Source organism: Lactuca virosa, chromosome 8 (genome assembly GCF_052849685.1).
Source record: "Lactuca virosa cultivar CGN04683 chromosome 8, Lactuca_virosa_CGN04683_v6, whole genome shotgun sequence".
Taxonomy (NCBI): domain Eukaryota; kingdom Viridiplantae; phylum Streptophyta; class Magnoliopsida; order Asterales; family Asteraceae; genus Lactuca; species Lactuca virosa.
This window is the reverse complement of record NC_136433.1, coordinates 103,511,251-103,533,828: the sequence shown is the minus strand read 5'-3', so window position 1 is coordinate 103,533,828 and position 22,578 is coordinate 103,511,251. Positions and strand designations below refer to the sequence as shown.

Here is a 22,578-nt window from a genome sequence, read left to right as displayed (position 1 = left end):
CAAATATATATCAATTATAGTTATGAGCTTAGACACATAATCCAACAAAAATATCTTCGAATTAAATAGGTGCACAAACAAAAACAATTTTAAAAAATCAAGATATTTTCTCGATTAAAATAGTTTTTTTCAAAAATATTTATCCATATTTTTACAACTATTTATACTCTTTAAAAAAGTAATTTTAATAACAATGTTTAATAATATATCTATGCAGTTTTTTTACTTATTAGTTTACAATAATTAATGAAATACATACCATACCACCGTACATTTGTTAATAATAATATGTTTTATATGTTTTAGTTTTTAAGCAAAATCTAGTAAACATAACCAACTTTAACATTTTTCTTATTGTTCAACCAATATCGATCTCATGGGAAGTTCCACCGCTCGGTTGCATGTAAATCTCTAATGGTGGAACTTGGTCTTGAAGCCTTGTCAAATTAGAAAGGTTGTTAATGCTATGAAAACTCAAAATGAATCTGATGTTACTTCAAAACAATGTGCCGATGTGTTATCCCAACAACGGAAACAATATAGAGGCAATGAGTTCTATGGACTCATGAAACATTTGCAAGATAAAACGCTAATGGACAATGATCACTATTTTGTTGTTGATTTGTGTGATGATGGGCCTAGAAATAGTTTTTGGGCTGATGGAAGATCAAGAGATGCATACACTAAATTTGGAGACGTTGTTGTGTTTGATGTTGCTTACTTGACAAACAAGTTTAATATGCAATTTGCTCCTTTTATTGGTGTTAACCATCATGGCCAGTCTATACTTTTTGGTGGAGCGTTGCTAGAAAATGAAAAAGAAGAAACATTCGCTTGGTTATTTGAGCTCTTTCTAAAATGCATGTTCAACAAATTTCTGAAGGCAATAATAATGGATTAAGACAAGTCTATGGGTAATTCAATCAAAAAAGTGTTTCCAAACACTCACCATTGCTTTTGTGCATGGCATATTAAAAAGCATGAGCGTGAACACCTTCGATATTTTGTTGCCCGTTATAGTGATTTTAAAGAAACATACGGAGAATGGGTAAATAGTAACACAATCGAAGAATTTGAAACCAAGTGGGAAGTTATATGTGGTAAGCATAATTTGGACATCAATTGTTGGTTAAGTGAAATGTATAACCAACGAATACATTGGGTTAAAGCCTTCTTGAAGAATATTTTTCTTGGCTGGTATGACAACAAGTGGACGAAGTGAAAGTATAAATTCATATTTTGATGGATTTGTTAATTCAAAAACCATGTTAAATGAATTTTTAGTACAATATGACAAAGCAGTTGAGTGTCGAAGGGCCGCCGAAGAAGATGTAGACTTAAAGACTATGAATTCGAGGGCGATTCTTTCTACTGTGCATCCAATTGAAGCTAAAGCAGGTGAGTGTTATACTAGAAAAATATTTGAGATTTTTAAAAAAGAATGGATAGAAGCAAACAACAATTTAACTCATGAGACTTTAAGGAAAATTGCAGAAGAAATGAAATATCGAGTTGGGAAACTAAACACTGATAAAGCATATTGACGAATTGTTACCTTTTGTTCGTTGAATCAAGTAAATGTCACTTGTTCGTGTGCTAAGTATGAGACACGTGGGATTTTATGCAAGCATAGCTTATATGTGTTGAAGAAGAGACATGTTGAAACACTTCCGAGTCACTATATATTACCTCGATGGACCCTTAAGGCTAGGTACAAGGTGGGTAATGGTAGTATCGAACTCGAAGAAATCAATAATGAAAATGGAGTTAGTGACTACACTTTATGGTGTGTTCGTTCAAATTTTACTAAATTAATTGAACAAACAAGAGAATCCCCCTTCAGAGATACAAAAAATCAATACGCTATTGATAAGTCTTTTAGACGATCAAATGATTCGAAGAAAATCTATAGCATTTGAAAATGTATCTCAAGGTTCTTGTGTGGGAATTACACAAGTAGATATGACACCTCACTTATCTGTCCGAGATCCTTTGGTCCAACTAATACGAAAGGGCGTCCTAAAAATGCAAGCAGACTTAAGTCGTCTTTAGAATTGTCGAAGAAATGAACATGCTCTTATTGACAAGGATTGAGTCATTATGCTACTAGTTATTCAGAAAGAAAGTTTCTTATAATAATTATTTAATTTTTCATGATTTTCCTAGTCTTATAATTATATTGATTATTGATTTAATTTTTGATGCGTCAAGTTGATGAATCGTTACAAGATAAACAGTGACAAGGTGGTGTCGTTTTTTCTGTTTTCTGTTTTGGATGGTTGCAGATTTTGGATATTATGAAGTTTGTTTTTTTTTTTTGTTTTGGATGGTTTCTGTTTAGAATACTAGCAATTTTATTTTGGAATGAAGTCTGTTGTTTTGGAATAAGTATGTTGCAATTATATGTTAAAATTATAATTACGTTGCTATTAATGAAGATAAGTTTGTTGGTTCTTGAATTCTGCTATGTTTTCCGAAATATAAGTGCTCAACTTATTGCCTACAACAAATTAATATAAGAAATGGTGGAACAAATTAATATAAAAAATGGTGGCAAGTACTTTATATTCCCCAAAAAAGGAAAATGACAACAACAATGAAAGAGACAAGCATGTGTCTCCCTGGGAACTTCTTGACGCCACTTTCTTATTCAATAAAGTTAACAATTGAAACATGGAATCAATTGAATTTCTAGAGTTGGTTGGGCTATTCAAACAATGAATCAATTGCATGTTGAATTTAAGTTCACAATGCTTTGGGTTTTTCTTGGATTTTCGAGTTTGTTGTGCCATCCAAGCTTGTGAAAACTATATTGCAATTACTAGTAAAAAAATATAAGTTTGTTGTTGTTACTGGTAAAATAAATTGAAGTACGTTACTATTATAAATAAATGTCAATAGTACCAATCTTCAATAAATGGAATAAAAATTACAAACCGAAATTCATTTGATGTATCGAAACTCTTACAATAAAGAATATTAGCTAAAATATCTAACTACTTGATCAATAGAGAAGTTTGCATAAGGAATTTTACAATTCAATGACTTCTCTTGACATCTCTTTCTTAATATACATCCTATCCTTCTACTCGCACCAAAGTATCTGTTGAAATTGTTTGCTAGTCGACTGCTTTCCATTGCTAGAAACCTTGACTGCAGAACCCATGTGTTAGGGCTTGTCTTTTTTTACTTGTAGGCTGTTAACACATAGAGGAAAGTATAATGTTATTTTCTTGTATCATGTATGTATAGAGTAGCTAAAAGAGACTTTTTTTGCTTGTCGATAAAACAAAAAACAAGGAAAAAACTCACTTGTGTTTTGAGAAAAGAGTAAAATAATAAGCAAAAAGTAAACAAAAAAAGCCTATAATTTTGGGTTTCTAATGCCACCTGTGAAGGAAAAAGCAAGGGAAAAAACAATTAAACAACATGTTTTTTTTGGGTGTCGAGATTTGCATATTCAAGTTGACTTAAACACTTCTTAGTTGTTACTTCAAAAATCTGTCCAATACATTTTTTATAAGGCCAAATTTATCATATCCAACATATTTTTATATATAAGATTAATACAACTAACATCAGCCAACATATATTTTTATATTAACATAAAAGATTACATAGACATTATGTGGAATGGCAACACACTAAACTATACCTCTTTAATATATATAAACGTTTGATAAATGTCTGTTTAAAAGAAAAATTAAGCATATGTTTTTTTTTTTAATATTTTAACATATAAAAACTCTTTTTTAATAAAAAAATTTAAAAGTTATTTTTATGAAAATATGTTATTTTTGTATAATTATGATTTGATAAAGTAAAAAAAATATATTTGAAACTAAAATTTGAAAAAAAAAATGTAAAAATAAAACTAAATTTAAGATGAATACTTAACAAAATTTTGAAATATGTAAAATTTGGATCAAATTTATAATAACATTTAAGATGTGGATAAAAACAAAAATTTTGAAAATGAATGTAAAATTGATGAAAATGAATATAATTACTATTTTATATATATATATATATATATATATATATATATATATATATATATATAGATTTCCGGAAGTGTAACAAGTTCATAAACTCCAAAATGAGTACGGACTAAGAAAGGAAGAGATAATTTCCAAAAGAGCCCTTGCCCCGTTCCATATTTCAGCGCCTCCAGCGCCTCATCCCGTTTTTCTCTCTTTCAAGCGATCGACGAAGCTGTGCCCCCCATCGATCGACGATTTGCGCCTCTACAGCTCTACAGATTTTCGATTTTGCTGCTTCTTCTCATCAAGTATGGTTCTCTCTCTTCTCAATTGCGTTTTTTCTGCTTGAAGTTCCTATTTTTGCTGTTCAATTTGTTCTCTCTCTTCTCAATTGCGTTTTTTCTGCTTGAAGTTCCCATTTTTGCTGTTCAATTCGACTATTTTTCTGTTCAAGTTCCGATTTTATTCCCGTTCAAGTTCCAATTTTGTTGCTGTTCAAGTTCCGATTTTTTGATGTTGAAGTTCCGATTTTTTTGTTCTATCTGCTTGTCCTTTGCTGTTTCTGAAGTTGAAAGAGAAATTTGCTGCTCAAAAAAGAAAAACTTGAAAGAAAAATGCTGTGCAGAAATTTTTTTTATAGAGAAATGTTGTGCAAAATTTTTTTTGATTGATGAATCTGATATATATATATATATATATATATATATATATATATATATATATATATATTGGTGAATCTGATATATATGATTGATGAATCTAATATATATATTTTTTTGTTTTCAACAGGAAACAAAATTTGGAGGGATAGAGTTTGAGTTGATTTTGTGCAGGAACTTGAGTTGGAGAAATTCATAACACATGAATTGCCATTTTGTGAGATCATTAAGGCTTTTGATTTGATGCTTAAAGGTGAAGGTCTCCAATGCATAATTCGGATGGGTGAATAATTTTAATGGTATCGTATGCCTACAATGTTATACCACACTTTGGTATAAAATTTATATTTCTATCAAGTTTCATAAATTTTTGTATAAAATTTATATTTCTATCAAGTTTCATAAATTTTTGATTAATAGTATATTTTAAATTAATATTACATGTATGAAATAATTTTAATTTTTTTTATTAATAGTATATTTAATAAAAAGATTCTTGAGCATCGGGGTAAAATGGTCATTTTGCATCATTCAACAAATTCAGTCAGATGTACAATCAAACAGCATAGTTTTTTATTCGGTCAGAATTTATTACTCAGACAGCACTTTCTCATTCAGGAACTATCAAACGGGACCTAAATATCTCATAAGCACCCGGACTACAAACAAACCTCATCCCCATCACCCATGGTCTCCCTCCCTGGGCCGGCGGTGAATCATTTCCGGCCGGATTTTAATGGATTTCCGGAGAATAAAAAGCCCACCGGAGCCACCAATGTCAATCCGGTAAGGGAAGAATCATTTCCAATTGACGATGAAAAGGTGAGGAGAGAAAGGAAAGAGCAAGTAAATAAGAAAATCGCGTCGCAAAAGGCCATATCGGTAATATTAAGAAGAGAGGCTACGAAGGCGGTGATTGAGAAGAAAAAAGGATCCACGAGGCTGTTTCCGGGAACTGTACTCGAAGCGCTTCACGAACGTATCGCTGCTTTGCGTTGGGAGTCTGCTCTTAAGGTAATTCTTTACTTGTTTCTCAATTTAACTTTGATTTTCACACGTATTTCGATGTTTGTGTTGTAATTCAAATTCAGCTTACTGGGCCATCCAATTCTCAAGTTTTATGGTATGCTGCAAACTTAGTGACACATTAAGATACTAGGTTAGATACCGTGTATCGGACAGATTGATTGTCTGTATCATTAACATCTAAAAAATAAAAATAAGAATGTTTCAAATTGCAATATAAGAGGCTTATCAATAACAAGGCATTTGGGATCTGTTGTTGTATCATTTTTTTAAAGTTTAGCCAACTTTTAATAAATGAAAGTAGAAACACTTTAATTGATTTGGTGATTGCAACATTCTACTTTCATTAATTACTTTTTCGTATTAAAGCGTTGTACTTTCAATGTATAATGCTTTAATAAGAAAAAAAAAAAAGTTAATGAAAATAACATGTATTACGAAACAAAGCAATAAATATTACTTTTGTATAATCTTACTTTCTTTTCTGTTCTATACTTCTATTACGGAATTGTAGTTTCAATACTTTTCTTATTAAGACATCGTGCTTCAAAAATCTACCAAATTCTTTCACAAACTTCCAACCTTCAATTTTGTGATTTCCAACTCTTAAAGAGAAAAAAAAACAGGCATTTCATCAAACACCTATTAGGCATCATCACACATAATTTATCAACACCTCTCATCATTTAATTATTTCTTCAACAACATTCTCCTAAGCATTTCATCAGCACAGTAGCAAGAAACAAGAGAATTCAATATAACTTTGTTGTTATTAATATTTAATATCATGACACTGTATGTTTTTCAGGTTTTTGAACTACTTCGTGAGCAGCTTTGGTACAGACCTAACTCTGCTATATACGTGAAGCTACTTGTGATGCTTGGAAAATGTAAGCAACCTGAGAGAGCAAATTCCTTGTTTCAAGCCATGATTGATGAAGGCTGTGATGTAAACCAAGAGTCATACACTGCTCTTCTCTCTGCCTACAGTCGAAGTGGCCTATTTAGAAAAGCATTTTCTATTCTAGAAGAGATGAAGAACACACCCAACTGCTACCCTGATGTCTACACATATTCCATCCTCATAAAATCATGCCTTCATTTTCATGAGTTTGATAAAGTGCAATCTCTGCTTTCTGAAATGGTCTCACAAGGAGTCAACCCCAATACAGTTACTTACAATACCCTTATTGATGCATACGGGAAAGCAAAAAGGTAATCCTTCAACAAATAGATTACTTTTTTAGGCTACACGGGACTAACATATGAATGTTTTTGTTTTCCAATTTGCAAAAGATTCGCTGACATGGAATCAACATTAGTGGAAATGCTTCGCCAAAGGGAATGTAAGCCTGATGTATGGACCATGAATTCAACCCTAAGAGCATTCGGTGGAAGTGGTCAAATTGAAACAATGGAAAAATGTTATGAGAAGTTTCTAAGTGCTGGAATTCAACCTAACATCAAAACCTTCAATATACTTCTAGATTCATATGGAAAAACCGGAAACTATAAAAAGATGAGTGCAGTGATGGAATATATGCAAAAATATCATTTCTCATGGACTCTAGTGACTTACAATATAGTCATAGATGCATTTGGGAGAGCTGGGGATGTAAATCAAATGGAATTTTTATTTCGGTTGATGCAATCCGAGAGTATAAAACCAAACTGTGTCACTCTTTGTTCGCTTGTACGAGGTTATGCTCAAAATGGCAAAGCGGAAAAGATCGGGGGGCTATTGCGGTATATTGAAAGTTCGGATGTGACGGTTGACACTGTGTTTTTTAATTGTTTGGTGGATGCTTATGGTATGATGGGATGCTTAGCGGAAATGAAGGGGGTGTTGGTGATGATGGAAAGTAAAGGGTGTGAACCTGATAAGATTACGTATAGAACTATGATTAAAGCTTACAATATGAATGGAATGAGTAACCATGTGAAGGAGTTGAGGCTTATGCTTTCTTCTGTTGGAAAATCAGATTCTAGACGATAAAAGCTTTTGAGGGATTTAATGTGTTGTTATATATGATTACAAAAACTATGTTATTTCATACAAGAACAATAATCTAATGTTTTTTTTTAATATGCATTTGTTCATTTAAATTATGTGCGTGTTAAAATCACTACAAACAATTATCGATCATGATTTATGGATGCTATGTGTGTTAATGAAGTTTATCATGCTTTTGTAGACAAGAGTCTTGCATTAAGTTCTTTGAAGTGGAAAGAGCCACGTGGAGGTCAACCAAATAAAAGGTGCTGATATTTATAGTTTTAGCTGTTGGGAACTTCATTGCATAAGAGATTTTGTAATTTTCAGCGCAAAGTTCCACCAGTGATGTATTAAATATTCACTAATCACTATATACCAAAGTTAAGTGAGTATATTTTTTTTTCTTTGGTTTTAACAATATATATATATATATATATATATATATATATATATATATATATATATGTCTATCTTTTTTTACATACCTGGTCATTGTAATTGAACCGAGTACTCACGAGCTTGAAATTTGACTCGAGCCTTGATTTTCAAGCTCAAGCTCGAACTCGATAAAGTAATTGACACTTTCGATTTCGGTTCGACTCAACTGATCGGCTATTAAAAAAAGAGAAAATTGTTCCATTGAAGGATCAAAGGAAGAAAATGGTGTTACCAAGGTGTCATTGTTTATCCAAGGCATATCCTTCGCACGAAACTCAATTAATCCATCAATATTGATAACAACATCATTTAGACCTTGGGAAGTAAACATGAAATCAATAATAATAATAATAATAATAATAATAATAATATCTGAATCTTAAAATTTCGAAAAGTTACCATGTCACTTAGGTTTTTTGTAATAATTTTTTTTTTGTAAACAATTGAATCTACATTTATTCAAATTCAAATGACTGAAACCCTTTGACATTTGCAATTTGATCCAAACTATGGATCTCAAAGTGAAATCATAATAGGTTACAAATGTATTAAATTCAACTAAAAACCACAATCATAAATGAATCTCGATTAAATAAATGATCTGAGACTAAAGTCATGGAATTGAAAATTACATGAGACTAATTAAATAAATAACTCATATGAAAATTCTAATTCATTATATATCTCGATCGTTTGAAGAAACTCAAGAGTTAATTACGAAATGATCTCAGATCTCTTCGGTTAATTAAATGATCTCAGACTAAAATCATAGAAAAGCTTTACATGAGATTAATTAAATGAATATCTCGTGAGAGCTCCAATTCAAATATAGATCTCAATTATTAGAAGAAATTTATACAATTACGTTATCAAATGATCTCATATTTTAACCGGTAATCATACATCGGCTAATAACCTCAATGCTCATTCTGGGAAACCGCCTAGCATAGGATAACATGTCAGCAGACTTAGGCCAATAAGCATCGTTCCCGATCCCTCCTACTAAAGTTGAGTGTTTACTATGATATGCATGTGCTTAGATTCATTTTCATTGATAAACGAGTCAAACTGTCTTGCTCATGGACACTAGACCACCACCACCACCACCGTTGTTCTCATTTCCAACAACATAAAAATCAACATTATCCGGTCAAGCGTACGACTTCAATAAGTTCTTCCAATTGTGTGTCATGACGACATGTATTTTTAATTCGTCATTTGTTGTTGCTAAGTATTATGTCGAGTCGAACATTATATAAACATGGACCCCTTTTATAAGTTGAATAAGAAACACCTCCATTGTTGCCAAAAGTGATCGGAAAAGAAATCGATAGAATTTGAGAAGTGAGGGTTTTAAAGAAGCCGATGAAATTTGTTAAGAACATTCCACTTACATTTAAGTTAAATTTTAGACGGTTTGAAAGTTTTAAAAATTGGTTAAAAAATAAAATTAAAAGTACCAGACAAATATTAAATTCTAATAACATCTCTCCCTGCCTTTATGATTATATTACACAAATGGTCCTTATACTTTATAAAAGGTCTCAAATACAGTCTCTAATTTTTTTCATGACAAGAATGGTTCCTATGGTTTTAGTTTATTGAAGTGATTATGTTGATTATGAGAACCAATGGACACATAAGGAAACTGACTAAATGTTTATTCCCCCACCAATGTAAGATAATGAAAACTAGTCAACTTTCTTATTCCATTAAAATTTCCAACAATTTATCCTTGATACATATAAAATAATATTTTCCCCTTCCTTTGAGTAAAGGAAGCATTCGATGCATCATATAAAAAAAGTGCAGCTGCCAAAGCCCCGTATTTACCTATAGAGGCCCCGAGATATTCTATGATCAAAGGTTCTGTGTTTGTCACGAACTGGATTCGAACTAGCACCTTTGAGAGCAAACGACAAGCCCAACGAGCTACCATTCATTCGTATTGCGACTTTGTTTACCCGGTTCCTCTCGCGACTAAAGGGTACATCCATGGTCCGTATATGGACACTATTTTTTATCCTTTTATTTCACATAATTTATTCTATGTACAAAATAAGCGACGAACCAATAAACAATAAGGAAAAGCAAGTCAACGTAGAGTAGAGTGATAGATAAATGCATTTTATAAATGGGTTTTAATCATATATATATTGAACATATATTTTTTTTACATGTTATAAACATATACTTTGTACCAAGTACAATCATAACTAATCCACTTTGGATACCTATTTTCAACATAACTTTTGCAGCACGTATGCAAGAAGTATACAAATTTAGAAATGTATTTTCTTGCTATATTCCCATAAATCAATTTATGAAAATATCATTTTATGCCTTGCGTTCAATGCTTAATATATATTAGTCATGTATGCCAAATTCATCGAGGTTATAATTTTCCAACTATGACATTAACCATGTAATATGTATCATTCACATATGTTTAATGTATATTGTATAACAACCACATATAAGGAATTTGAATCAAAATACATATGTTTAATGTTCAAAAGTCTACATAAACTTCATTTTCCACGACACAAACCCAAAACATTATATTTTCATTTAAATATGTAGAATACAAAAGGGGTACTATATGTTTCAATTGAAAGACTTACATGTTAGATTTTTATGATAAACTTGTATTATTATAAATTAAGAACCATAAGTGTGGTCGTTTATATTTAAGATGTTACAAAGCTATTTATTAGTTTTCAATATTTTGAGTATGAAATGTGGTTGGTACCCAACATACACACCACACACGCACATATAGGATTATGATATTTTGAGAAGTCATAGTTTCCAAGAAACCCATAACTAAACATGAATAACTAAACATGAAGACTCGGTATACTATACCATTATACTTTTGATTTTTTATTATAAGATTGTATTTTTAATTTTTTTTATTCAATCAATGTATTTTAAAATAGCTTATCCATGTCAATTGTTTTTTCGAAAAACTTTATTTTTAAATGTAATATTTAAATTTAAATGATGTTATAGTTGAATAGATTTTTTAAGATTAAAATAAAAGATATAAATATCATACTAGATATATGATAAAAAGATACTATTTCTATTGTTTCCTTGGAAGTTTGAAACCAAATCCCTTTTCAACAACAAAAGGTAAGCAAAAAGCCCAAATACGACCAAAAAAGCCCTCTCCATCTGCGTCTGCATGTCCAGCCCACTACTCACAGAGACGACGAAATAGTTTTTTGCAAATCTGCTTAAGAGAGAGGAATTCGAGCTTGAAGACGAACCAGAACGAACAACATTACATACACACCAATCTTTCACACAAAGGACATTCATATATATTATGTATATGTATAATTTGTGAGTGATTAGGGTAAACAATTTCAAAAAGGACGCACTCAGTCGATTCTTTTGATGTCCTATATTTTCTAGGGCAAAAATTCGTTTTTGATTTGGAAATTGATCTATTTTACATCATAGAAGCACCTCAGGGGAGAGGGGAAAGGTTTCCTAGCTGGAGATTGTTGCAGTGCTCTTCGCAATTCAGGTATTTCTCACAGAAACCCTAGAATTGGACGAAATGTTATATATTGTGTAAACCCTAGAACTTGGAACTGTTGGAATTTTTTCACTCTAGTAGATTATAGGTCAATGAATGTGTAATTATGTAATTGCAGTGTTGTATTGGGGCATTTTGATTGAATGCATGCCTGAAACCTAACCAAGTGTCAAAGTGACAAAAACTAGGGTCGTTTTTCATTTCTCAAACATGGGGCGTTGGTAACTCTATATTACTGGGGCATTTTTCTTGAGATTATGAACGTTTATAATGGTGGTTGCACGTGGGCATGGAGTGTACTAAGCAATGGGGTATAATATACAGTGCAATTATTTGAATTTTACTGATGAGAATTGAATTGGCTTGCTCATTTGTGCACTATGACTGACTAACTTATCTTGGACACCTAGATTGGTAGCTAGCTTTCTTTGGATTCATGAATTGAATCATAACTATGCTACTGTTATAGCAAGAAATGGTTATCTGGGTGTAGATAATTTCCAAGTTAGTTCATTTTCTATGATCTTTGTTTTTCCATACAACATATTCAGGTTTGGTGGCATACCTTATATAACATATGACCTCTTTCTCTCTCTGTGTGCATGACCATTAGGAATGAGAATATTTTGTAATCTCTCTCTCTCTCTCTCTATATATATATATATATATATATATATATATATATCTGTAATTTGATTTAGTTTTTGAATTAGGGTCATGAACAGACCTCTAGGTGCTTGAAGAGGGCATGCATGGATGTACTTCAGGGTTTATGCTTATAGTCAATGCTGAGTTTGATTCAATGGGAGGAGTTATTGACACCGGAGTTGGAATTTCTTCAAAACCATCTCTGCAGCAATCGTCAGATCTTGAAAAAACTCAAGCGGAACTTAGGTAACAGTTGTGCTCTTCTTTATGTTGCAAAATTTTGCTTTGACCCCTGAGTTTTTTTTCTGAAATCAAGCCAATATAATAATGTATGTTTTATTGCAGGCAAACATTCACTGCTGCTGAGAAATTTAGAAGAGAATTGGAATTTCTACAGAAAGTAATGGGACTAATATTATCTTTATGTTTGAAAATCTTTAAGCATAGATTGGTGATGAAATGCTTGGTATTTGCAGGGTGGAGACCCTTTAGACTTGAAACCTGGGAATGCAGCATCGATTAGCTTCCAGTCCACATCGCTGACAGATCGACATCTGACAAGGTCTGTATCTAGTGTGTAATGAATGTGGCAAGTGTTTCCAGCATGATTATTGATAATCTTTTATTATGGTTTTCTTAGTGAAGCAAAGGGTAGTTTTGCAATTACTGCTTCACCTCATGGAGATTCAGTTGAAAGTAGCGGTAGACTAGGTGCTCCTTCAGTCTGTGAACCCAACAGTGCTGATAATCTCATGCTATTCGATGGTGCAAATAACATTAACTTGTCCAAATTGGATGTTGGACACATCAGCAAGGAATCAGGCGTAGACTCTGCTGTGTTGGAACTTCCTAAAAAATCATATAAACGTAGGATTAGGTCTCGACCAAATCGGGATGGGGCCCGTTCAAGTTCTACTGATGCAGTTCCTTCTCGTGGTGCTCATTTTCTTCCTTTTCGACATGCTTCCAACTCCAATCCTAAAAGTCCTAATGAGTTAGATGGTGTGCCAGCTGGACAATCAATCCTTGGACCTCCACATGGTCCATATTCTGCTGTTTTAGATGCTAATGTTAAACAAAACACTCAAGAGAATCATCAAGAACAGGTAGAAGACTTGACAGATTCCAAATGTCCTCCTCATGCAGACACAGTGAAAACTGAAATTTTTGTGGGTCCCACTCCCACCAATGGGGTTGGAAACATGGAAGAGGTGAAAATCAGACATGATGATGGAAATAATGGTGCAGTGATTCCCACAAAGGTGTTGGATTCTGAGTCATCATGCGGTCAAACCAGTCAACGTTTTGATGGGTATGATGGGAATAGTTTTGCATCAAAGGAGGTAGTAGATGTGGTAGGTAATAATTTAGTTGCAGAAAAGGATGATAAGATATTGAATGTTGATAAAGATAAAGATAAGAATGATGATGGCTCTTCTATTAAGGAAGAGGAAGGTCTGAAAGGATCTGAATCTTGCTCGCAAAATGAGTTGAAGAATTCTGTTGCTACCAGAAAAGATGTTGCAGATGGCTGCAATACCTCAGAAACAGAAAGAAAGCATCAGGCTTCAAATGACACTGCTAGGCATTGTGCTGATGTGGCGGAGCAAAATGCATGCTCTCAGGAAAACCTCAAACAGGCAACCAAAGAACATGAAGACTCGATTTTAGAAGAGGCTCGAATTATAGAGGTTGTTTTTTGTTTTCATTTTTTAAAATTCAAGGCATTTGATTGCCTCCCCATAGAAGTGTCCTAAATAGCTGATTTGAGATTATATTGTAAACAGGCAAAACGTAAGAGGATTGCTGAGCTGTCTGTTAGAACTTTGCCATTGGAGAGACGTCTAAAATCACAATGGGATTTTGTGCTTGAGGAAATGTCATGGTTGGCTAATGATTTTGCCCAGGTTTGTTTTTGCTGATAAAAATCTAAGGGGCTGTTTCTTTTTTAATTATCCTCCATTAAGTCATGTATTGGTAAAGTGGCTGAATGGGTAATGATGTTTGTCTGGATAAAGTGTATGCATATGGTTCATTTGTTATCTAGACAGAATAAATAACCTCAATGAGACTAAATGACCTTTTTACCCTTACATTCAAAAAAAAAAAACTGACAATATTTATCAGTTTTAACAATATTCATCCATTTTAACATTAGAGGAGCAGGAAGTATAAAAGAAGAAGGGCAAACAGGTATAGGGTTAAGGGCTCTTTCTCTTTTCCCCGATAAATTGTACGGGTAAAGTGGCTGAATGAATAATGATGTCGATAAATTGTTGGCTTGTTGCATACATATGGCCTGTTTATTTTTTGAGGTCGAATACCTTGTTTGAATGAGATTAAATGACCATTTTACCCTTACATTCTGAATTCTTTTTTGCAATATTCATTAATCTAACATGAGAGGAGTTGGGAGGAAAAAAGAAGAAATGAAAATAGGTAAATGCTTAGTGTCTTAATACATTAAGCAATGAAGTTCATTAAGTCATTCTTCCCAGATTAAGTAAAAAAGAAACAACCATGTGTAGCTATCCAGATTAAGTGCTTAACCCATCAAGTTGATTAAGTCAAAAGGAAACAACCTCTTAGTGGCTTAACCCATTAGATTAAGTAGAAAAGGACCTGTATAGCTGTCCAAATTCAGTGCTTAACCCTTTAAGCCCATTAACTCAATTAGTGAGTATTTGCTCCTATGTTTATAAACAGGAGCGCCTTTGGAAGGTAACTGCAGCTGCTCAACTCTCAAAGAGAGTTGCTTTTTCTTCACGTGTAAGATTCAATAATCAAAGCTCACTGCAAAAGCAAAAGGAAGTGTCTCACACTTTAGCAGAAGCAGTCATGGAGTTCTGGCACTTGATACAGGTCTTTTTTATAAGTTTTTGTAATCTTTTATTGACTTATTGTGAGTATAAGAAAGACCACAACTTATATTGTGAGTTGTGACATTTAACAGGTGAAACGCGAGGAATCAGAGTCACAACTTACAAAAGATCATGGAGTTGGGATTCAGGGATATGCAATGAGGTTTTTGGAGTATAATAGCTCTAAAGCTCAGTACAACCCAACTGAAGCACCTGTGACAACTGATACTATATCTGATCTAGGCATCATGGACCTTTCCTGGGAGGACAATTTGACAGAAGTATGGACTAACACTTGGTATCTTCACACGTCACGTTGCAATCACTATTACATCACATTTCACTATCTTTTTCAGTTTTTTTTTTTTTTTACTATATATTATTGCCACACAAACACAATGCCATAAACCGAGACAAAATGTGCACACATTAATACTTCAATGTTTAACTGGTTTCATAACAACTTTGTTACACTGTAATGCAGGAGAACCTCTTTTATACAGTTCCACCTGGCGCGATTGAGGCCTACAGGAAAGCAATTGAATCCCATTTGCTGCAGTTTGAGGTAAATATGGGTGAAAAGTAAAGTACATTGTCCATATTGGTAAAAAGAGTAAAGTATGTTGGTATTTCTTGCAATTTGCTCACTGATATTTGTTTCGAAACTTGTTTAGAGAACTGGAAGTATCATGCAAGAGGAAGTGGATACATCTGGCTATGATGCTGTTGCAGGTATTATAAGATTTGGTATTAATTGTTGAGACCTTGTTAATAGTATATCAGTTAAAATTCTAACTGTTAAGACTTTGAATTTCAAGAAAATGCATTTGAAGAGGACGAAGGAGAAACAAACACATATTATGTGCCTGGAGGGTTTGAAGGTCACAAATCTTCAAAAGCTGCTCAAAAAAGAAGGAAAAACTTTAAAATTTATGGGGGGAGATCATATGAGATGGGAGGTGATGTGTCATTCATGCAAACTGGTGGGACCCAACCCTCTATTTTGAGTGGGAAAAGACCTGCCACCAGCTTAAATGTCTCTATTCCTACAAAAAGAGTGCGTACTGCTTCCAGACAGAGGATTATAAGTCCATTCCATGCTGGAACTTCTGGAAGCGTACAAGCGCCACATAGGACAGATGCTTCAAGTGGTGATACAAATTCCTTTCAAGATGAACAAAGTAGTTTACATGGTGGGTCCCAGATACCGAATAATATGGAAGCTGAGTCAGTGGGAGACTATGAAAAGCAATTACAGTTTGACTCCATGGAAGTTTCAAATAGACCTAAAAAGAAAAAGAAGGTAAAACATCCGGTATGTTGACATTTACTCGGAGTCTTTTTTTTTTTTTTTTTTTTTGTCTTCTACCTGTTTTGACTTTTAATCTTGTTTTTTGTTGTTTCAGGGATCCACGTTTGACCACCGATGGCAACTTGATTCTAATTTTCAAAGTGACCAGGTAAAATTCCAACGTTTAAATAAAAATAATGCTTTGCACTTTGTTGTAGAGTCATATTGTAAGATTAAACATGTTGATATACAAATGCAGAAGGATCACTCAAGAAGGAGGCTGGATGCACATCAATTTGATTCGAATGGAAGCAGTGGTATGCATCTTCCTATTGTTGTATATGTTTAAATTTGGCAGACTATTTGATTCTTGATACATTTATTAACAATCTTACTCACTTGGTTGGTTTGATTCCTTGGCTTCTACAGTGGCTTCTCAAATGAGTAATATGTCCAACCCGAATAAGATCATGAAATTACTAGTGCGTGATCGTGGAAGGAAAGCCAAAGCACTTAAGGTATTATTAATTAATTCATTGCTTTTAATTACACTCTAAATTCCTTTTCTATTTCGTTACACGGATTAATTGAGAAGTCAACTCTGCAGACCCCTGTTGGGCAGCCAGGGTCAGGAAGTCCATGGTCGTTATTTGAAGACCAGGTCAAACTTTTTTTCACTAAATTTTTATATATTATATTTGTTGAGAAATAAGTGTTGTTTATAAAATGTCTGTTGTCTCCTCAGGCACTTGTTGTGTTGGTTCATGATATGGGTCCAAACTGGGAGCTTATAAGTGATGCCATTAACAGCACCTTGCAATTCAAGGTAACTAACATATCATATCATATCATATCGTATCCCAATTCCCAAAAAAATTGTATTTTATTTTAAAAAGGTTAATTTGTTACATGTTTGTGCAGTGCATTTTTCGCAAGTCAAAAGAATGCAAAGAGCGGCATAAAATATTGATGGATCGAAATACTGGTGATGGGGCTGATAGTGCTGAAGATTCAGGGAACTCCCAGCCTTATCCCTCTACTTTACCCGGCATTCCAGAGGCAATATTCAAATTTTATTTTTTATATCTGTAATATATATATATATATATAAATATATATATATATATATATATATATATATATATAGTTTATGTGTTTGAAGTTTTAAGGTGTGTGTATGATTGAGGTAAATTGTTGGTTTTTGTATGTATGTATGTATGTTGATACAGGGCAGTGCAAGACAATTATTTCAACGGTTGCAGGGACCAATGGAAGAGGATACACTGAAATCTCATTTTGAGAAAATTATTATGATTGGACATAAACAACATTACAGAAGGTCACAGGTAGTCTCTCAACAACTTTTTAACTTATTTTATGCAATTATTATGTACTCATATAATCTTTTTTCTGCAAAGAATGATAATCAGGATCCAAAACAGTTACAGCAGCCTCATACTTCTCATGCATTTGCTCTTTCTCAAGTCATTCCAAATAACCTTAATGGCGGGCCTGTCCTCACGTGAGTTCTCTATTTTACCTTTTACTACCCCCTTTTTTTTTTACTTTCGTTTTATAATACCATATTCTGTGTAATTACCAAAATAGGCCTCTAGAACTATCTGAACCAATCTCATCGAGCCCAGATGTTGTTCCGGTTGGTTTTCAAGGTCCGGGTGGGTTACCGGTTCTGAATCACGGTACTGTACCGCCTATGCTTCCTGCTCCTTCAGCTCCTGGTTCTTCCAATTCCGTTCATGGAACTAATCTTCCCTCTGCTTCTTCCTCTCTTAATCCATCTGTCAGGTAATTCAGTAAATAACTTTCTTTGAATGGCTTGTTTTTGTTCCAAATTCTTACTTTTTTTTTTTTATTGTATGTATAGGGAGGGAAGATACGGGATCCCTAGAGCGGGGTCGTTATCGGTAGATGACCAGCAAAAATTGCAACAGTACAATCAGATGTTGTCTGCAAGAAACGCAAATCAGTCGAGTTTGCCTCCTGGGTCCCACTCGGTAACCGATCGAGGTGTACGCATGTTGCCAGCTGGAAGTGGTATGGGTGTTATGTGTGGGATGACTAGAGGCATCAAGATGGCAAGACCCCCCTCTATGATGAATTCCGCCACTAGTTTGTTGACTTCCGGTACGCCAACACCAACCTCTGCTCACGGAAACTCCCTGTTGAGATCACGTGAGGCTATGCATACGAATCGGGTGAGTTCCGTCGTAATCAGAATTCGCGATTCCATTCCATTGTGTGTTTGGTTTGCCAAATTGAGGGAACGTATTTCATTCTTTATATATATATATATATATATATATATATATATATATAATAAAAGACTAAAATACCCTTATCATGTTTTGATTTCTTTATACAGCCCAACCAAAACACGGACCACCAAAAGATGGTGGCGGCGGAACAAGCATCACAAAGTGGCAGCACTCAAGGAGTTCCTCCGTTGCCGCCTGTCCAGTCATACCCACTCCACCACCAGCAGCCACCACGTCCGATTTCACCCCAACAGTCGCCACGTGTGCTCAACCCTAATTCCCATCATCCGCATCATTTCCAGGGGCCCACCAACCCACAACATCCGGCTTTTGCAATGCGATTCGCCAAAGAGAGACAGCTTCAACAACAGCGATTACGCCAACAACAACAGCAACAGTTTCCTACATCCAATCCCATAATGCCACCACAAGATTCTCAACTTCCTGCTTCATCTCCACCATTGGTGCCTTCACAGAAACATCCTGTACCTGCACCTGCGCCACATGGGATTATGAGCAACCCTCAAACCATTACCACCACCAGCAACAACCAAATTGCAAAACAACAACAGCAGCGGCCACGTCAGCAGTTCCAACAACCTAAGCTTATGAAAGGTGGAAGGGGGGGAGGTATGATGACTGCCGATATGAATGGATTTTCAGGAGGCGGAGGCCAATCTAGTGCTGCAGATAAAGGTGAGCAGAAAGTCATGCATCATATGATGTATCCTGGTAAGCAACCACCAATATTACATTCTTCTTTAAGTCAACCATTGCCACATCTGCAAACATCAAAGCAACCTCAGCAGCAAAAAGCTTCTACTGATAACAATAATAATCAAAATCATGCTCCTCCTCCATCCAACAACCACCACAAGTCGTTGCAAACAATAAATCCTCAAAAGTTGTTGCTTACTCAGAAAGTCAATCCATCTGAGTCACCTGTGACCACCTCTCAAACGACTACACCTGTCAATGATGCAAATAGTAGTGAAACACCTGTTGTGATGGCGGATAATGCTAAGAACTCTAACTCTGTGCGGTTGTCACCACCACAAACTGGTGGTGCAGGGGCGGAGAGTGGAAGCTCTGACCAGGCTGCAGTTGAGTGGCAGCAGCAAAAGCCGCCTTCATAACCTCTCACTTTTGCCTGCTAATTTTGGATCGGAATTGAGCATTCCGGACCAACCGTAGGAGTTGGGCTCTCATTCCCAAGTAACACCAATCAATCTACAGGTTAGTTTCATTTCCCCTTCTATTAAATGAAAAAAATAAATAAAAAAAATTGGATTTTGATTTGATATATGATTTGCAGATGGGATGAAAGAGTGCCAATTTGTTATGAAGATGTTAGGATTAGGTTAACTGAAATGAGGGCTAATTCTTGGGTGTTTTTTGTATAAAATGATGAAGTCATGAACTAGGATTGAGGGTTGATGGAGGAGGATAATGAGGTACGTGTACAGCTGTGACTTCCATCTCTGTCTATGTCTCTTTTTTAAACATTTTGTTTACTATTTTTCTGATCCTTGGATTAGCCCATATTAGTACCTTTTTTTTTTTTTTTTTTTTTTGTAATAGGCGGTGGGGTAGTTATTGTTAATGGCCAAAGCCTGGGGGGAATTTTGTGAATACTAATACTTCATTTAGTGTATACTTAGAGAGCTCAAATGTTGTTATTATAATCACCTTCATTGCTGCATCACTTTAATCAGCATGTGTGAAGTCAAGTTCCTGCAGACTTATTATTAGCCGCTTTTTACAGTTTTAATAGCTAAATCAAGCCCTTAATTTAATTGCTCTGGATAAAGATACCAAAGTTAGAGAAATGAGATTTTCCCTGTTAATTTCTAGTTTTTTAATATATCTTCCCATTATTCTCAAGTGTCTCATCAATTTTCTATAAAAGTTATTAAACATAATTTATGGAGAACATTTTATCTAGATGACATTTGATGAGGAAAAACAAGGGGACTTAGCATGCTATATTTACTCGGATAAACAATGAGTATGCTAAAGATTCGAGGAAGATAGGCGATCAGTATGATCATTCGATTGATTGATTTTGGTGTGGATTACCATTTGCGGGTTCTGTTCCTTCAAGAACTTTAATGTTGTAACCCAAAGTTTCATTTAGATTCTTTGTAAGACCCCTTTGACAAAAAGAAATGGAGGTTTCTCATAGTTATATGATCCAAAGTAATAACCAGGATCTTTTTGGATGAAAACATTGAGATCTTCTCTAGAATCGTTTTCTATTTTGTAAGATCATGATTGTAAGTTCAGATCGTGATCTTCTCTATAGTCGTTTCAAAGGTAACAATTACGATCTTTTAAGATTAAAAGATCGACATCCTCTCTACAATCATTTTCAGATCCTACCAGATTGAAATAGGCACAAGTTAAAGACATGCTTCATTTATCTATTCACAAGTTATAAAAAAAAAAAGTTTAAACATTGGTAAAGATTAAATCAAACACAGAAGTCGTTCAAAAAAAGCCAATACATAAAATTCAAATCTAACCATAGAAGCATCATGCCGCTGTTAAAGACATGTTCCACCACAAACTGAACCAAGTATAAGTTTAAAACACGAGAAGGATATTTTATCTATCCGTGTTTTAAGTTAATAGTAAATATTTAAAACATTAGTAAAGATTAAAACCTAATACACAAACTTCAAATGCATCGAGAGTCATGACCTTGTATGTAGTATATAGTCAAACACATATTAACTACATAATTAACTGGGAAGAACATCTCAAGTAGAATCTTCCTATCATATGTGTGATCCTACACTATTAGGTTCGATCTTGCTCCAAAACCAAATCTTACTGAGAGTGTTTCGTGTTTTGTTTATAGGATATAAGATTTTATGATAGAGGTCTTGATTTTAGCACCACTGATTCAAATCATAAATTTTTTTAATCAAATAATATAAAAACATTTGTTAGTCTAAGTCAAATAACGGCTTTTTACTATGGATTGATTTATAGATTTACCTAAAAACCAACACTAACTAAGAGTATCAACTATACTTCATAAAGACATGTGTCCAAAATAAAATAAACTTGTCCAAGCTTTCAAGTCTTATATTGGGGTACAAGGTTTATCCACATGTACATGTGCATAAATCCAGTTTTCAAATTTAATAGGACTATTTTGAAAATTGGTTCAGTTTTTTCTCGAATATGGTGTTCAGTTTTGAACCGGTTCGAGGTTTAAAATGTCCGAACATATATGACAGGTTTAAAATCGGTTCAAAAGCGGTTTGAAAAACTAAACTTTTCCCATTTTTGTTGCATTTTGCAGAACTTGATTTCGGCGTTAGAATTTAACGAAATTTCCATTGTTGTCAGAAATTGCCCAATAAGCAAAACTCATAGCTTTGATAAGGTGGCTTTCGACCATTCAATATCGTGTAGGGGTTTAAAATATTTAAAAAAGAATTTTGGATGCCCAAGATCGAACAAGAGGTCAAAATAGTCTTGAGAAACCTCCAAAATCTTGTATCAACAAAAAGTAGAATAAATTGTTGATGGAAACTATATATATATATATATATATATATATATATATATATATATATATATATATATATATATATATATATATATATATATATAGAGGTAGGTTCAAATGTTTATCACATCTATTGTGTGCTAGAATGCACCAATAGGATTTTGTATTAATTATATGTATATTAAATGATATCCATACTTATAACTCATTTTTATGGAAACTAATTAAATTCGTCATTCATGTCAACAATAATATTTTTTCAGAATTAATTCATATCTAGAAGAATGAGAGTGTATTCCAGCAGAATGAGAGTGTATTCTAGTAGAA

The 22,578-nt window shown here is 33.8% G+C and overlaps 2 protein-coding genes across 12 annotated transcripts; both read left to right on the top strand.

Annotated features, from left to right (window-relative positions):
* Positions 1-4,093: 4,093 nt before the first annotated feature.
* On the top strand, positions 4,094-7,754 carry LOC145132872 (Pentatricopeptide repeat (PPR) superfamily protein). 6 transcript variants are annotated; one of them, XM_079067821.1, is made up of 5 exons: positions 4,094-4,291; positions 4,817-4,895; positions 5,261-5,656; positions 6,477-6,883; positions 6,965-7,754. In XM_079067821.1, exons 3-5 carry the CDS (start codon positions 5,330-5,332, stop codon positions 7,662-7,664), a joined length of 1,434 nt encoding a protein of 477 aa, XP_078923947.1. In that variant the 5' UTR covers positions 4,094-4,291; positions 4,817-4,895; positions 5,261-5,329; the 3' UTR covers positions 7,665-7,754. The 6 variants fall into 6 exon arrangements, with proteins under 6 accessions (XP_078923947.1, XP_078923946.1, XP_078923942.1 ...); XM_079067820.1 differs by having other exon boundaries at positions 4,817-4,941; XM_079067816.1 differs by having other exon boundaries at positions 4,773-4,895.
* A 3,545-nt stretch (positions 7,755-11,299) lies between these two features.
* LOC145134601 (chromatin modification-related protein EAF1 B-like) lies at positions 11,300-20,976 on the top strand. Of its 6 annotated transcripts, XM_079069440.1 has the most exons (24): positions 11,301-11,640; positions 12,366-12,546; positions 12,646-12,700; positions 12,777-12,862; positions 12,941-13,991; positions 14,088-14,207; positions 15,007-15,162; positions 15,254-15,442; positions 15,646-15,726; positions 15,836-15,893; positions 15,980-16,476; positions 16,568-16,621; positions 16,712-16,769; positions 16,882-16,970; positions 17,060-17,113; positions 17,198-17,278; positions 17,374-17,511; positions 17,682-17,798; positions 17,871-17,974; positions 18,061-18,258; positions 18,338-18,668; positions 18,836-19,964; positions 20,044-20,182; positions 20,674-20,976. In XM_079069440.1, the coding sequence occupies exons 2-22, from the start codon at positions 12,401-12,403 to the stop codon at positions 19,862-19,864; spliced, it is 4,692 nt and encodes a 1,563-aa protein (XP_078925566.1). In that variant the 5' UTR covers positions 11,301-11,640; positions 12,366-12,400; the 3' UTR covers positions 19,865-19,964; positions 20,044-20,182; positions 20,674-20,976. The 6 variants fall into 6 exon arrangements, with proteins under 6 accessions (XP_078925570.1, XP_078925566.1, XP_078925568.1 ...); XM_079069444.1 differs by lacking the exon at positions 20,674-20,976 and having other exon boundaries at positions 11,300-11,640; positions 17,883-17,974; positions 20,044-20,430; XM_079069442.1 differs by lacking the exon at positions 20,674-20,976 and having other exon boundaries at positions 12,378-12,546; positions 20,044-20,430.
* The last annotated feature ends 1,602 nt before the right edge of the window (positions 20,977-22,578 follow it).

Bases quoted from the DNA above. Each gene is read 5' to 3' on its own strand.
- LOC145132872 (XM_079067821.1), top strand. From the start codon at position 5,330: ATGGTCTCCCTCCCTGGGCCGGCGGTGAATCATTTCCGGCCGGATTTT. The intron at 5,657-6,476 runs GTAATTCTTTAC...TATGTTTTTCAG, and splicing joins GTTGGGAGTCTGCTCTTAAG to GTTTTTGAACTACTTCGTGA. The intron at 6,884-6,964 runs GTAATCCTTCAA...AATTTGCAAAAG, and splicing joins GCATACGGGAAAGCAAAAAG to ATTCGCTGACATGGAATCAA.
- LOC145134601 (XM_079069440.1), top strand. From the start codon at position 12,401: ATGCATGGATGTACTTCAGGGTTTATGCTTATAGTCAATGCTGAGTTT. The intron at 12,863-12,940 runs GTCTGTATCTAG...TGGTTTTCTTAG, and splicing joins ACAGATCGACATCTGACAAG to TGAAGCAAAGGGTAGTTTTG. The intron at 17,975-18,060 runs GTGAGTTCTCTA...TTACCAAAATAG, and splicing joins AATGGCGGGCCTGTCCTCAC to GCCTCTAGAACTATCTGAAC.